We start from the raw sequence: 15270 nt of genomic DNA, 5'->3' as shown, positions 1-15270 counted from the left end.
AACCTCTGTTTCTACATCTATAAAATGGGGATAATAACATCTACTTTATGGTTTCCAGGACTAAATGAGATCATTTCTGGTCCCATGCTTACCCCAGCACCTGACACCTAAGAAGTACTCAGTGGGATGCAGGAAAACATGACGGGAAGGCCGGTGGGAGCCTTCTGGGAAAATTTTCTTTGGAAGTTAGAAAGGGACACAAGAAGGGAAGTGATCTCATCAGGCATTTTGGCAGCGGCAGCCACCCTGTGACCATGACGGGTTGCACTTGAGGATGGATGCCAACCATATAGCCAGCAGAGCAGCAAGATGGGAGAGCCTGGGTCCTCGCTGATATGGTTGAAGCACAGGATGAACCAGCCCCAGCATGGCCAGTGCCTGGACCTTTCAGTATGGGAGATACATTGACCCTATTGTTCAAACTCCTTTTAGGTGTCAGGACAGGAGCAACTTATTTAAGTTGTTCATTTTAATAATTCTCCCAAAGAATGTCAGGGACGTTATCTTATCAAGAATAGCAACGTCTATGATTGTAGGGAGCTACGTACATACTAGGCACTTTGAAGACATCATCTCATTTAATTCAACCCCTAATAACCCTACAAGATATATATTCTTATCCTCATTTCTCAGATGAGGAAACTGAGGTTCAGAAAGGGACTGGGACTTCCTGAAGGTGACACAGCAGGGAAGTGACAAAGCCAGTCCTGACTGGAGTTCCTTTTTTTCCCACAGGGCAACACTTCCCCAAGACAACATCTGAGCATGTCTCCTCTCTGCCAAGTATAAAGCTCTCAGAACAAACGGAATTTTACATTAAAAATGGAAAAGCTGGCCAGGTGCTGTGGCTCACACCTGTAATCCTAACACTTTGGGAGGCCAAGGTAGGAGGATCGCTTGTGCCCCGGAGTTCAAGACCAACCTGGGAAACATAATAAGACCCTGTCTCTACAAAGAATTAAATTTTTTTAATAGAAAGGTAACTTATTTAATTAAAAAAAATTTTTTAAGCATGCCAAAGTCAAAAGTGTTGCCGTGAAAATCCTAATAAGCATATAAGAGCTTTGTAAACAGACACGAGATCATCCAGATCTAAGGCACTGCCATAACTAGTTTAGCTTTACACCCACATGTGCCCCTCTGGCAATTACTTACCTCATTATAAAAGAAATGGACAGTGTGGTTGTTGAGTTTTAATGAAAGCGTTTTCAGGAACGATATATAATAGGCCATAATCTCCTCATCAGAAAAGTCAAATTTATGAACGATGATAGAATTTACATAGTTATTTGACAGCAAATAATCTAAAGGGGAAAAACAAACAAACAAACAAAACAGGTTAACTCTCGCTGGGGAAAAGATAAGCCAGGTAACAAGCAGATGATCACATTAATGTACTTGAATTAGGTAAGCCTCTGGGTTGCTGGGATTAAACACGCTAACTGGGAAGAGCTTAACTTTTAACCAGCAAAGAGATCATCTTTGATGCACAGTCACCAGGAAGTTCAAAGGCATCACCGGAGAACAGCCCTTCCCCGCCCTCCCACACCAAATAAATTTAAAAAACACTCCAACATTTTCTTTTCATTGATGGCAAAGTTCAACAAAGAGCTCGGAGTAGGGGGAGATTAGCTGGTGTGTGGGCATTTTCACAAACCACCCATGGATGAGGGTAAAAAGCTGCCCACTTCTGCCATCACAAATCACATCAACTCTGAATGCCACAACAGGCCACACTAGGGTTTTTTTCCTCCTTATATAGCAACATGATTTCATAAAGGTCACTTTCTGCTGAATCCCTACTATAAGCCGGCCACTGGGCTGAGTGCTTTACATGACCATCAACCATCACATGATCCTCCTCATTCTTCCCATTTTGCAGATGAGCAAAAACATCTCAGAGACGTTAACTTACCCGTGCACAGAGACAGTCACAGAGAAGGGATTCAAACTTAGGTCTGATGTCAGAGTTTGTCATGCATTATGGGGGCCCAATAATGAAAACTGGGTGATGAGGGCCCAAGGGCACTGGGGTCAACTGAAGAGCAACCCCCACTCCCCAGCTCCCAGCCCCTGGCCCTACAGAAATGCAGGCCAGTATGGTGAGTGCTTTCAACTGTGAAGAGAGGCAAAACCAGATTCCAACACTGCATCTCCTGATCCTGACGTGTTCGCCACTGAATAAACTAGCTTTTAAGGCTGTGCTGGCCAGCAAAAAACACGTCTATCAGTCAGCTGCAGCCTATGGCCTACAGTTCGATATCGGTGTTGGGCCTTTGCCAGGCATATTTCCCTCTGTGTTCTTGCCAGCCACCTGCAAGGCAGGCACTGCTGTCCCATCGCCTATCCTTCAGGCTGCTGTTGTGTGAGCGTTGCACCAGCTCACCTGCCCGGCCCCCAGGACAGCTAAATGCAGAACAAGATTGACACCTGCTGGGGGCATGGTTTGGAGCCTTGTTACTCAGAGTCTTGTCCTCAGATGGGCAGCACAGCAACCCTGGAGCTTGTCAGACCTGCAGGATGTTGGGCCCTGGCCCTGCATCACGGAGTCAGAATCTCCAGGGGTGGGCCCAGCACTCTGCATGTAAGAAGTGTGCACGGCTCCCCACACGTGCTCATGTTTGGGAGGCTCTGGGTTCAATCGTGGACTTGGACTGGCCTGCCTGTGTCCACATCTCACCCCTGCCACTTCCTAGCTGTGTTATGACCTTGGGCAAACTGCCCACCCTCCCCACGCCCCAGTTCCATGAAGCCAAAACTTCCTCATGAAGTTGTGGTAAGGATGAATGGAGAAAATGCACAGAAAGCACTCAGGACAGTAGTAGTAGTAGTAATCACTGATTCACTGGCTGTATGAATGGACAGTATGGGCCACAATGCAAGCACTCGATAATGTTAACGGCCATTCTTCTTCTTATTACTGTTATGTGGAGATTCAAAATCTCAGCTTTAGCCAGGTGTGATGGTGTGCGCCTGTAGTCCCAGCTTGAGCCCAGAAGTTCGAGGCTGCAGTGAACCATGATCGTATCACTGGAGTCTAGCCTAGGCGACAGGGTGAGACCTGTCTCTAAAAACAAAACAAACAAAGAAAATCTCTCTCATGTTCCGAGACTGAACACAGTTGCTCTTGGGTGAAGAGGAAATAAACCATTAAGTTATCTGGAGCCGTTGAGGTACCTAACTGAGGTCAATCAAAGTATTACTCAACGGTCTGTTGGGAATCATCAAAAACACCACAAAGAGGAATCTGGGAGCCCGGGATCGTGACAGAAGCCACAGTGTGGGCCCGTGGCGTGGTCCTCCCTGGCAGCCAGTTCTCCGGGAAAGCCACTGCATTCAGAAAAGCCACTGTGCACTCTGAGCAGGCATGGCAGACAGGCTGTGTGGTCTGTAGTCTCAGAAGAGCGGTTTTCAAAATCTGCTGAGCATAACAACTCCTGAGGCAGTGCTTGGGGATCCCTCCAAGCAAGGAGTCAACGGGTCTAGGGCAGAATCTTAGGAATCTTAATGTTTCTTAAGATGGGGTTATATACATCACAAATCCTAAGTGGACAGTTTGACATATGTGGAAATATACATACATGTACATGTATGATATGGTGTGGCTGTGTCCCCAACTAAGTCTCATCTTGAATTGTAGTTCCCATAATCCCCACATGTTGTGAGAGGGACCAGGTGGAGATAATTGAATCATGGGGGTGGTGTCCCCCATCCTGTTCTCATGAGAGTGAGTTTTCACGAGATGTGATGGTTTTATAAGGGGCTTTCCCCTTTGCTGAGCACTCATTCTTCTCCTTGCTGCTGCCATGTGAAGAAGGATGTGTCTGCTTCCCCTTCTGCCATGATTGTAAGTTTCCTGAGGCCTCCCCAGCAACGCTGAATTGTAAGTCAATTAAACCTCTTTCCCTTATAAATTACCCAGCCTTGAGTATATCTATGTATGTAAAACATTCTCTCAATGGACTGATACAACATACATATGTGTTTTACATACATAGATATACCTCACAAACTCTAAGTATCCAGCATGATAAATTTTTACATATACACACGGTGTAAGCACCATCCAGATCCCACATCTGACATTTCCAGCTCTCCAGAAGGCTTCCTCACGCCCCTGCCCAGTCAGTACCTGCTACCCCAACGCAACCCTTATTCTGCTTCTAGCACATTAGACTCATTTTGCTGGTCCATGAACCTCATCTACTGGAAGCAGACAGTACACACACTTTCTATGTCTGGCTCCTTTCGCTTATTACCACATTTGAGGGCTTTCCAGTTTGCTGTGTATGCGATGTTAGTAGTCCACTCCTTTTTTTTTTTTCCTTTTTGCTATAGAGTATTACATTCTCTGAATAGTCCAGTTTATTTATCCACCTGGAGTCTAACATGGGTAACATGTCGCCCAGGTGATTCTGATACCCAGAGCACTTATTTTTCTTTCTGTATCATTCTGGCTCTTGCTGGGAGAGAAGGAGGGAGGGGTAATGGGCTGGCAGGATAAGGAGCTGTTGGGGTTTCTTACTGAGCCCTGCTGTGACTGGTTAGTGGCTTCCAGACCACCAGCAGCACAGACGCCATACTGGGAGCTTCAGACGTACAACTGAGTCTCTTAGCTGCACCCTGGAGCTAGGACAGCCACAGGCTCCCTCCACTCCCCAGCAGGGACTTTTCCAGGGCCTCCAAGAGATGACTCTGTGGGTGGTGGGGGGCCACCATAGGACAGTTGGAGGCACCTCTATTATCAGGCTGGGATTTTTCTACTACCCCCTCACTGTGTGGCTGACTTTCTGTGGTATCCTTTTCTAATAAACCCGGGAGCCTGTACGTAATCTCAGTCTCTCGGGACTCTGTCACTTAGGTCACTAACCCCAGCAGGCAACAGGTGCATTTGTGAAATGGCTGCTTGTAATAGTGAAAAGCTGGAAACCACCTAAACGCCCATGGTCAGGTTAAATAGATTATGGCACAACAAGCTGCCACTCCTAAGCCAAACCAGGCAGGGTTACAGAATGGGACAATGAGATCTAAGATACACTGGGTGGCTAGGAAAAAGAAAAGCAAACAGCAGAATGGCTGGTGCACAATGAATTGTTAGGGTGAAATTCTGCAGAAACTTGACTTTATATTTTTCTAACATTTGGCTTTTCGTTGTTTAACAATGAGGACATTTTTTCTTCTGTGGTTAGAAAATAAAAATAAAAGCAAAGGTCGTCTATCCTCTTCACCCCTTACAAATCCAAGTTCTGTCAACGTGCAATGATGTCTACCCTTTTTGAAGGGCTTATAAAAGCACTGTGGTGAAGGGGCTATAAAGCCAGGGGCATCTACCTGGGTTTCCCACAGCAGGGTACCCTTTTTGGTGCCAGGACAAGAAGAGCCACGCATACTGCATGATCTCACTTATAGGGAGAATCTAAGACAGTCAAATTCATAGAAGCAGAGAGTCAAAGGGTGGTTACCAGGGACTGGGGAGGAGGGGAATGGGGAGACACTGATCAAAGGGTACCTTGCACGATGAGTAAGTTCCGGAGCGCTCGCGTACAGTACAGTGACTACACTTCATCCTATTGTGTTACAGACGTGAAATTTGCTAACAGGGCAGATCTGACATATTTTCATCACACAATGTGCATGCACATACCCCCCACACACAAATGTGAGGTGATGGGTAGTTAATTCACTTGACTACAGTGATTATTTCACAATGTACACATATTTTTTGTGTGTATATATTAAATCAAGTTGTACACATTAAATATATATAATTTTTAAAAGCCATATAATTCAGAGAAAGCCTCTAAAAGTCGTAAGTTTTGATTGCCTCACTCCCATCTCAATCCAGTCACCCTGTGCCTAGCTGGGCTTTGAGAGGCTTCCCAGGGCAGGGACACTGAGGGTGATGCTGCCTTAAAGGATAAAATTGATCCATGGCCATGTCCTATCTGCCAGACCCTGTGCCTTGCTCTGAACACCTGCTCTCACGCTCACGCCCAGCCACTCTATGCCGCAGCCACTGTGCTCTCCTCTTGACAGATGCACAAACAGCAGCTCAGAGCCTTTACTGTCCAGTTACACGCAGGGAGCAAGTGTGGGGCAGAACTGGGCCTGGGACCTGGTTTAGTCTGAGTCCAGGAGCTGTGCCACTGAGCTGGATCTTCCCCTCAGAGCTTTCAGAAACCGCAGTCATTTCACACCCAGTGAAACAGGCACTGGTAACAAGGGAAACCATTTAGGGAGACAGGAGTCGGCCCACATTTGTCAACCTGCGGTCACTGGGAAGCATAAGGCGTCTCTGAGGCAGCAGCACCACCTAGCGGCAGCTGCAAGAGCCATCACTCAGCAGCCCTTTCTCCTCTCCCTCTTGACCAGAGGAATGCCACCATCTCTATCTACCTCTTTCTGCCCACTGCAGACTTTTTTCAGACCTGTCCTGGGGACTGAGAGCCTGCCTCTGATATAGACATTTGGCCACCTGTCCCCCACTTCTGGCGGGCAGGGCCAGGGCTTGGTGAAGTCACCCTGGAATAACAAAGCTAGCGGTCTAGCATGGAGGATTAGGAACCAAACCAGCGTTTATCAGCCTCGGCACTGGGGACAATTTGGGCTGGGTAATTCCCTGTTGTGGGGGGCCTGTCCTTAATGTATAGCAGCATCCCCACCTTCTATCCACTAGATGTCAGCAGCACCCCCAAGAATGTTTTTGATGATGCCATATGTCCCCTCACTGAAGACCACTGAGCTAATCACCTGGGATGAAACCCCTTCTCTCTTCTGGCTTTGCTACAGCTGGCGCCTGGGTGTTAAAATGAAAGCACTGACAGCACCTGCCTCTCGGGGTGGTTGTTACGGATGAAGAAACTGAGGCTTAGTGAGGGCAGGTAAGAAGTTCAGAGTCACACACTCACTAGCTGGGTGGAGGGACTGAAGCAGGAGGGTTGGTACCAATGCCCACACCCTTGCCTGCCCTCTGGCCGAGATTCCTTGTCCTCCTTCTTCCAGTGCTTATTCCACTGGCTGATGATTCAGTGACCCCAACTCTTTAACAGCAAGTTATAAAGAAGAAGTGCAAACACCCCCAGCACCATCAGTAGAGGGGAACCCTCTCATAGTACCCAACACACAGAAACAAACACAGGGTTAGGGACTGAACTGTGTCCCCCTCAGGTTCCTGCGTTGAAGCTCTAACGCACATTGTGACTGTATTTGAGGACAGGGCCTTTGGGGAGGTAATTAAGGTTAATGAGGTCATAAGGGTGGGGGCTCTCATCCAATAGGACCGGAGTCCCCATAGAAGGAGGAAGAGACATGAGCTAGCACCCTCTCAATCTCTCTGCACTCGCACAAAGATGAAAGGCCACGTACAGCAAGAGGGTGGCCGTCTGCAAGCCAGGAAGAGAGCCCTCACCAGAAACCGACCCTGATGGCAACCTGATCTTGAACTATTTTTGATTGGAGACGAGGTCCTGCTCTGTCACCCAGGCTGGAGTGCAGTGGCACAATCATGGCTCACTGCAGCCTCAATTTCCTTGACTTAATCAATCTCCCTGCCTCAGCCTCCTGAGTAGCTGGGACTACAGGCGCACACCACCACGCCCAGCTAATTTTTATGGTTTTTTGTAGAGGTGGGGTTTCACCTTGTTGTCCAGGCTGTTCTCAAACTCCTGAGCTCAAGTGATCTGCCTACCTTGGCCTCCTAAGGTGCTGGGGTTACAGGGATGAGACACCATGCCTGGGCAATCTTGGACTTCTATCCTCCAGAACAGTGAGAAAACAAATCTCTATTGTTTAACCCATTCAGTCTATGGTACTTTGTTAGGATAGCCCAAGTAGACTAATATACTCAGTAAACACAGAGAAAACCATGCTAAACTTCACCCTGCTAGATGCCCAGCAGTACAGAGGCAAATACCAAGGAATGTCCTTACAAAGTGAGGTCTCGTGACTGATATTCTCAAAGAGGATGTTCAAGGTCTGCAGCAGCTGAACGCACACATAACGGCCTGACTTTTGCCGCAAGATGTTCAAGAAGAAAACAAACATATTCTTCTCCAGGAAGAAGCTGGGGAGAGAATGGAAAAGCGTCAATGGTTTGCTTCCACGTGTGGAAATGGAAATTATTATCTGGTTTCATTCACAACACAAGTATTAGATTCACCCCTCTACCCCAAGATATCTGCACAGATCATGCCACCCATTGTCACCTGCCACAACTGGAATTCACAGCAAAGGAATAAGATAATTCTGAGTATTAAATGAATTTTAGCGCTGGACACAGGGGCTCATGCCTGTAATCCCAGTACTTTGGGAGGGTGAGGCAGGAGAATCGCTTGAGGCCAGTTCAAGACCCAGCCTGGGCAAAATCACAAGACCCCTGCCTCTACAGAAAAGAAAAAAAAAAAAAAATTAGGTGGTGGTGCATGCCTGAAGCTCCAGCTACTCAGGAGGTTGAGGTGGGAGGATCACTTGAGCCCAGGAGTTCAAGCCTGCAGTGAGCTATGATCAGGCCATTGCACGCCAGCCTGGGTGACAGAGCCAAAAAAAAAAAAAAGTTCCCAAAAATCTTTACCCCTACAGCTTTCTTCCCCTTAACCACCAGTTTAATCATGAGAAAACCATGAGACAAACTCAGATTGGGGGACATTCTACAGAAGACCTGGCCAGCATTTCTCAAAACTTTCAGGATCGTAAAAACAACAAAAGACTAAAAAAGAGTCACGGAACAGAGGAGGCCGGGGAGATACGACAACCAAATGTACTGTGGTTCCCAAATTGTCAAGTTCTAAGGGAAAATAACTAGAAAGAAATACACAGGTACTGATGTGGTGGAGAAACCCTACTAACCCATCCCCAAGTCTGTTTCTGCCTTTCTCCTTGTGGATAGGATACTTGTCTGTCCACAGCCTAGCGGCACTGGCTTCTGGGGGTACACGCTGGCTCTTTTAGTCTTGAAAAGGAAACAGACCATCCAATGCCTTTCTTTAAAGGAAGAGAATGATGTTTCTAGTTATGTGTTCTCTGTACTCAAGCTAACACCAGATTAATCTTGCATCTGGGACACCTGGAAGAAATGAGGTGTGCCTGCGGGTTGACTCAGTTGTGGGTGCCTCTCTGTCCTTGTCTGGCATCTCCACAGTGGTGAGGTCATGGGCCTGGAACTTACTCAGTGCTGCCTGATTCTGTCTGAATCCATGAACAGGTAAATGAATAAATTTAAATGGCCTAAAAAACACCCTTACAATCTTCTCCAACTCGGAGGCCCATCTGCCTGTAAATGCCATTCATGTTGACCTCCAGAGTATTTCTGTCACGTGGCCTATTTTGTCCACCTTTGGTTCAAGTTACATACATCAGTGACTCCTAAGGGTCACCAGCAAACTCACTGCCGCACTGTGACCAACTTGGGAGCTTGTTAAAATGCCTGTACCTAGATCTTGCCCCAGGGATTGACTCAGTAGTTCTAGCATAAATTCCATGAACCCAGATTTTTAAAAACTCCACAAGGGAGTGGGCAACTCGTTGGAAAAAAAGGGTGATTGTAGGATTGGAGCATCTTATAGTACCAGGAAGTAATAAGTGCTCAAAAATCAAAAAGAACAGAGCATATCAAGGGGACACAATAACCAGCCTGAAAGAGCTCCTCATAGCCAAAGCTGAAACAACTTGAGCAACAAAATGACAACATATTGAATTACACTGAATTACAGCCCAAAGTATAAATAAATATCCATGAGTCCACATTAATATAAGCAAATGATAGCATAAATAAACGAGAGAGAAGAGATGAACCTTCCATGCAGAAGAATTTCAAATAATATATGTAGATACTGCCCCCTTCTAGAAGGTAGAACTTAACCCCACCCCCTCATCATGAAAAGGTGGGGTAGACTTGGTGACTCACTTCTAAAGAACAGTGTGGGGAAAGGAGAAAAGAGTAGTTTTATAGTAGAGAAACCTGGCAGACAACACCTTAACCAGGTGATAAAGGTAACATCACCAGGATGTCATGTGGACATTGTGAGCGCCCTGTGATAATGGCATGAGAGGGGCACTTTACTCTACAGCTTACTTCCCCTTAACCCCCAGTTTAATCATGAGAAAAACATGATTTCCCCCAAACCCAGATTGGGGGACATTCCACAGGAGACCTGGCCAGCATTTCTCAAAACTTTCAGGGTCGTAAAAACAACAGAAGACTAAAAAAGAGTCACGGAACAGAGCAGACGGGAAATATGACAACCAAATGTACTGTAGGAACATGGATGGGACCCCAGGACAGAAAGAGGATATTAATGAAAAGCTGGCAAAATCCAAATGGGGGCTGAAGTTGACTCAATCATACTGTACCAAGGTCAGTTTCTTAGTTTTGCCCAGGGCACCCTAGTAATGTAAGACACTTACAATGGGAACTTTCTGTACTATCTTTGCAACTTTTTTATAAATCTAAAATTACTCCAAAATTTTAAAATGCAATAAAAACAAAATTTTCTTAGGAACTTTGTTGGATAGCTGTTTAAGAATCATGGGGACTCCAAGAGCTCAGCAGCTGTTCTAAGATGACAGATGGACTAAGAAAGTCCATTCTAGGCAGGGTGCAGTAGCTCACGCCTGTAATCCCAGCACACTGGGAGGCTGAGGAGGGAGAATCGTTCAAGCCCAGGAGTTTGAGACCAGTCCGGGCAACACAGCAAGACCCTGTCTCTAAAAAAAAAATAAGTCCATTCCAGTCAAGCAGGGGCACAGTTTCTAATCTTTAACCCAAAGGTCTTTCTCATTTCCAACAAGATATTAAAAAAAAAAAAAAAAAATCCGGCTGGGCATGGTGGCTCAAGCCTGTAATCCCAGCACTTTGGGAGCCCGAGGTGGGCGGATCACCCGAGGTCAGGAGTTTGAGACCAGCCTGGCCAACATGGCAAAACACCGTCTCTACTAAAAATACAAAAATTAGCCCCACATGGTGGTGGATGCCTGTAATCCCAACTACTCAGGAGGCTGAGGCAGGAGAATCACTTGAACCTGGGAGGCAGTGGCTGCAGTGAGCCGGGATGGTGCCACTGCACTCCAGCCTGGACAACACAGCAAGACTCCATCTCAAAAAACAAAACAAAATTCCCCATGTATCGTTAAAGGAAGCTAGTTCCGTGTATAAACACAACTTCATTACATGTTTTGCTTTGGAGATCATATCCAGTGTTTACAGGTTTGCATTTTCAAGAGTTTGCATCTCCACAAGTAGCTTTATTGGATAACCTTACTGATGCAAATATAAACCTATCTTGAACCTATATTCAGGAACTTGCTCAGTGCTGCCTAATTCTGTCTGAATCTATGAAAGGGTAATATCCTTCTTACTAGGATATCTAACGAGAAGTCAGGTTAAAAATAGAACACCTTTACTTTCCAAAAATGAGTTTTAAAAGTGGCCTCAATATTTATAATACACACACACACACACCCACACACACCGCCACCCCGTGTTTGGTGGTTGTCATAACCCAGTCCCAAATCCTTCTGCACTAAGACATCAAGGCAGATCTATTAGGGAGGTAGTTCACAGTTAACAGCCCTTGCTTTTTTTTTTTTTTTGGAGACGTGGTCTCACTCTATCACCCAGGCTGGAGTGCAGTGGCAAGATCATGGCTCACTGCAGCCTGGACCTCCTGAGCTCAGGCAACCCTCCCACCTCAACCTTATGAGTAGCTGGGCCAGAGGCACACACAACCATGCATGACTAATTTTTAAATTATACATAGAGACAGGGTCTCCCTATGTTGTCCAGGCTGGTCTCGAACTCCTGGGCTCAAGCGATCCTCCTGCCTCAGCTTCCCAAAGCACTGGGATTACAGGGGTGAGCCACTGCGCCTGGCAGCCCTTGCTTTTTAACTGTCCAGTGAGGCATATCTAGCTTTATCATCTGCTATCATTTATTCCTATACCAGGCACTGGACAAAGAGAACTTTTTCTCTCTCCTTTAAAGGTAAAGAAACTGAGGCTTAGGGAGATGAAGAGCCTGGCTGAGGACTGCTCACCTAGAAGTAGGAGAGTTGGGGGAACCCCTCACAGATTCTGGGTGTGTGTCGCCTTTCCACCGCTTATCAGCTATGTGACCTTGAGCAAAAAAGGGGACACCAACTGGGCCTCTACCACGGGGTGGGTGGGAAACTTAGCTGGATTGTCTCATCAGGAGCTCAGCCCTGTGCCTGGTCATCAGTCAACATGGTAACTGTTTGACTCCCCCAGGGCACGGGCCTTCTGTTCATGTCAAATCTAACCACCAGACATGTTCTCCTTCCTTTGGGAAAATGATCAGACACAACCTGGAGGAAAATTACCCATGACATTTTCAGGTTTTCTAGAGACACTCATTTCCATAACTTCCCCATTTTTGGCTTGCATTTCTATAGTGTTTCAAGGGCACTTTTTTTTACAGCTAGACAGAGATAGATATCTGGGCAAGATCAAATTAGCGTCAAATCCTGACATCATCCAGAATGACTCATGGTATACATTTAGAAAAACATTCAAAGAAGAATAATTAAAAAAACAGCAATCATTAGAAACCCTTACTCAAATACAGAACTGTCATTTTGATCTCCCCAGATCAGGATCTCGGTGATGGAGCGGATGGTCTCCACTAGCAGGTTCCGGTTCTGTTCTGTGACTGTGGTGTTTTTGGTCAAAACGTGGTAGAGATACCTGAGAGAAATGAGAGAAAAGGAAATGAAAGGTTACCAACTGAAATGCAAGCCAAGTTCAACGACCATTAGCAATATTTTGGAGACAATACAGCAATGCTTTCTCAGGTTTGGTTAATGCAATTTCCCATTCAGATTAGATGTAACTCACAACCCAAGAAAAATAGCAGACAAAGCTTTGAAGGGTTAAACCAAGGACACACCAACCCAGACTGAGACAAGAAAATCGTCAAACCCTTGAAGTCAGCTATTCTCAAACTGCAGTGTGCAAGAGAATCACCTGGATAACTGAATCAAGTGGGGGCTCCTGGGGCCTCCTGGGAGATTCGGATTCAGCAGGACTGAGAGAAGAGCAAGTAGCCACCTATTTCACATGCTCCCCATGATGTTGATGCCTTCAGAGCAAGTGGGGACATACAGCTCAGGCTGGATGCCTAACACGGGACTAATGAGGTTTAGAGAGATGGAGCCACAGCTTAGGAAGGCTGGGTCCCAGAGCAGTTGCTGGGACAAAATTCACATGCAATTCCCTTTGGAATGCTCGCAGTCCCTCTCAAGTGCAGTGTGCCTATCAGAACTTACGGCTCAAATGATCTGGGTGGTTTGCAGGCCAAGGGCAATGGTCTTATCTGCTGAGAACAGACTGTTAAATTCACTGAGTTAAATGGACTGGCTGGGAGCAGTGGCTCATGCCTGTAATCCCAGCACTTTGGGAGGCTGAGGCGGGTGGATCACCTGAGGTCAGGAGTTCAAGACCAGCCTGGCCAACATGGTGAAACCCCATCTCTACTAAAAATACAAAAATTAGCTGGATGTGGTGGTAGAAGTCTGTAATCCCAGTTACTCCAGAAGCTGAGGCAGGGAGAATTGCTTGAACCTGGGAGGTGGAGGTTGCAGTGAGCCGAGATCGCACCATTGCACTCCGCCTGGGTGACAGAGTGAGACTCTAAATAAACAGACAAACAAACAAATGGGCTGGAGAGGCTATGGTGCTGTACTTCATCTACCCAAACAGGCCTGAATGACAGGTGCTGGAGCAGAGACAGGTAGACACCATCCGGTCCTCACGGCCTCTTTACTGGTGGGAAAGACCAAAAGAATCACCGAGGCCAGTCCTGAGCAGTGCAAGGACTAGAAGTCTGGCTGGACGCCCCGGGAGTGCCACCAGGTACAGCTTTTAAGACAGCTTCTCCAGGGCCCACAATCCCAGGTAACTTCACCTGTCAAGGGAGCTAAGGCTTGAGAAGGAAAAGCAGACACCAAGAAGAGCAACTCAGGAAAAGTCCCCTCCCCTCCTGATTTCTTTGATGGCCAACTTCAGTTTACAGGGCTGGGGGTCTGGTGAGAGCAAGGAAGGAAAGGGCTAGATAGGACTGTCCCATTTACAATCTCTAAAAACGGGTAAGAGATAAAGAGGAAGCAGCTTGAAGATGAAACAATAAAGAACAATCTGCTATTTAAAGATGCTGGGGTTTATTTATTGATACTATTACTGTTATGCTTTAAAGACCTAGTATAATCAAGCATTTAATTTATTAATTAGAAATTGCATGTAATTTTTAATATGCAGTAATTAGAAGAACCCTCAAAAAAACACAAATCCTCAACCATTTGTACCCAAATCTACCAACAAGGACGCAGGTGGCGGCATAGGCCCAGTTTCCCTCTGTAATTAGGTAAATCAAACAGCACTTGAACCACCCTGGGATGAATTGTTGGAGGACCCGCTCCCAAATCTACATCTTCATCTTACCTCAAGGGCATCTTCCCCAAGAATTTCAAAGAGCAGAGTTTTCCAAATTGCAGTTCCCAGGCATCTTGCATCAGAATCACCTTTGTAAGTTGTCCCAGACCCACTGAATTGGACTTTTGGTGCAGGGCCCCAATCCCACTGAAGTTTGACAGTCACTGTACCACTCCAGCTGTGGCCATCAGTGACAGTCCCCACGCAGGCCCCTATGTGCCCGACACCCTGCCAGTGACAATGCATTGTTGGCAATGTGGGGGAAGGGCAGATCCTCCCTCCTCTCTTCTGTGCACATCTATTAGCATCACACATCATACTCCTGGTCAAAGGAAGGTGGTGGCTTAGGTGAGTGGGTCTGCTCTGAAGATCCCCAAAAAGGCGAGGAAATTTTAAATTCTTTAGGACCACATGACTTCAACTGATGGGACTTTCTGGCATCCTTGTCAACCAGTAAACTCTTACTTATATTTCAAAACCCAGCTCGGGCCTCTCTTGGTAAAACTTTCCCTATGCCCCGTCCCAGGTGGATTTATTTGTTCCCTCCTCACTGGCACCTCTGTACCCACACATATTTGCTACTGCACAGCCCACCCTCATTTGCAAAGATCTGCCTCCCTTACTAGACCTGAGTTCCTCAAGGTCAGCACCATCACCTTATTCATCTTGGTGACCCCAATGTACTCCAAACATCTGATACACAGCAGGTGTTCAATAAATGCTGAATGGGGCAGGGGATGGTCTTTGTGAACATAACTTAGATGAAAGCATACACGACTGAACATAGCCAGGGATCCAAATGCCAGACACGGCAAGAGACAGTGCAGAGCT

The 15270-nt window shown here is 46.4% G+C and overlaps 1 protein-coding gene across 35 annotated transcripts in view; it reads right to left on the bottom strand.

Moving 5' to 3' along the window:
• Window positions 1-15270, bottom strand: part of CLEC16A (C-type lectin domain containing 16A) — a 238236-nt gene that overhangs the window by 212745 nt on the left and 10221 nt on the right. For 22 of the 35 annotated variants that reach the window (XR_013412426.1, XR_013412421.1, XR_013412422.1 and 19 more), the window contains exons 2-4: window positions 12568-12696; window positions 7929-8062; window positions 1156-1304 (exon numbers count right to left, since the gene is read on the bottom strand). Coding sequence is in view for 23 of the 35 variants with exons in the window: in XM_077987249.1 (XP_077843375.1) it covers window positions 1156-1304; window positions 7929-8062; window positions 12568-12696 (412 nt within the window). In the remaining 12 variants the exon portion in view is untranslated. The remainder of the gene's footprint in view (window positions 1-1155; window positions 1305-7928; window positions 8063-12567; window positions 12697-15270) is intronic. The other 13 variants (XR_013412430.1, XR_013412427.1, XR_013412428.1 and 10 more) reach the window with 1 other exon arrangement.

The sequence above is a fragment of the Macaca mulatta genome, chromosome 20 (assembly GCF_049350105.2).
Source record: "Macaca mulatta isolate MMU2019108-1 chromosome 20, T2T-MMU8v2.0, whole genome shotgun sequence".
Taxonomy (NCBI): Eukaryota; Metazoa; Chordata; class Mammalia; order Primates; family Cercopithecidae; genus Macaca; species Macaca mulatta.
Note: the sequence above shows the minus strand (reverse complement) of the source record. Positions and strands in the feature narration are given on the sequence as shown.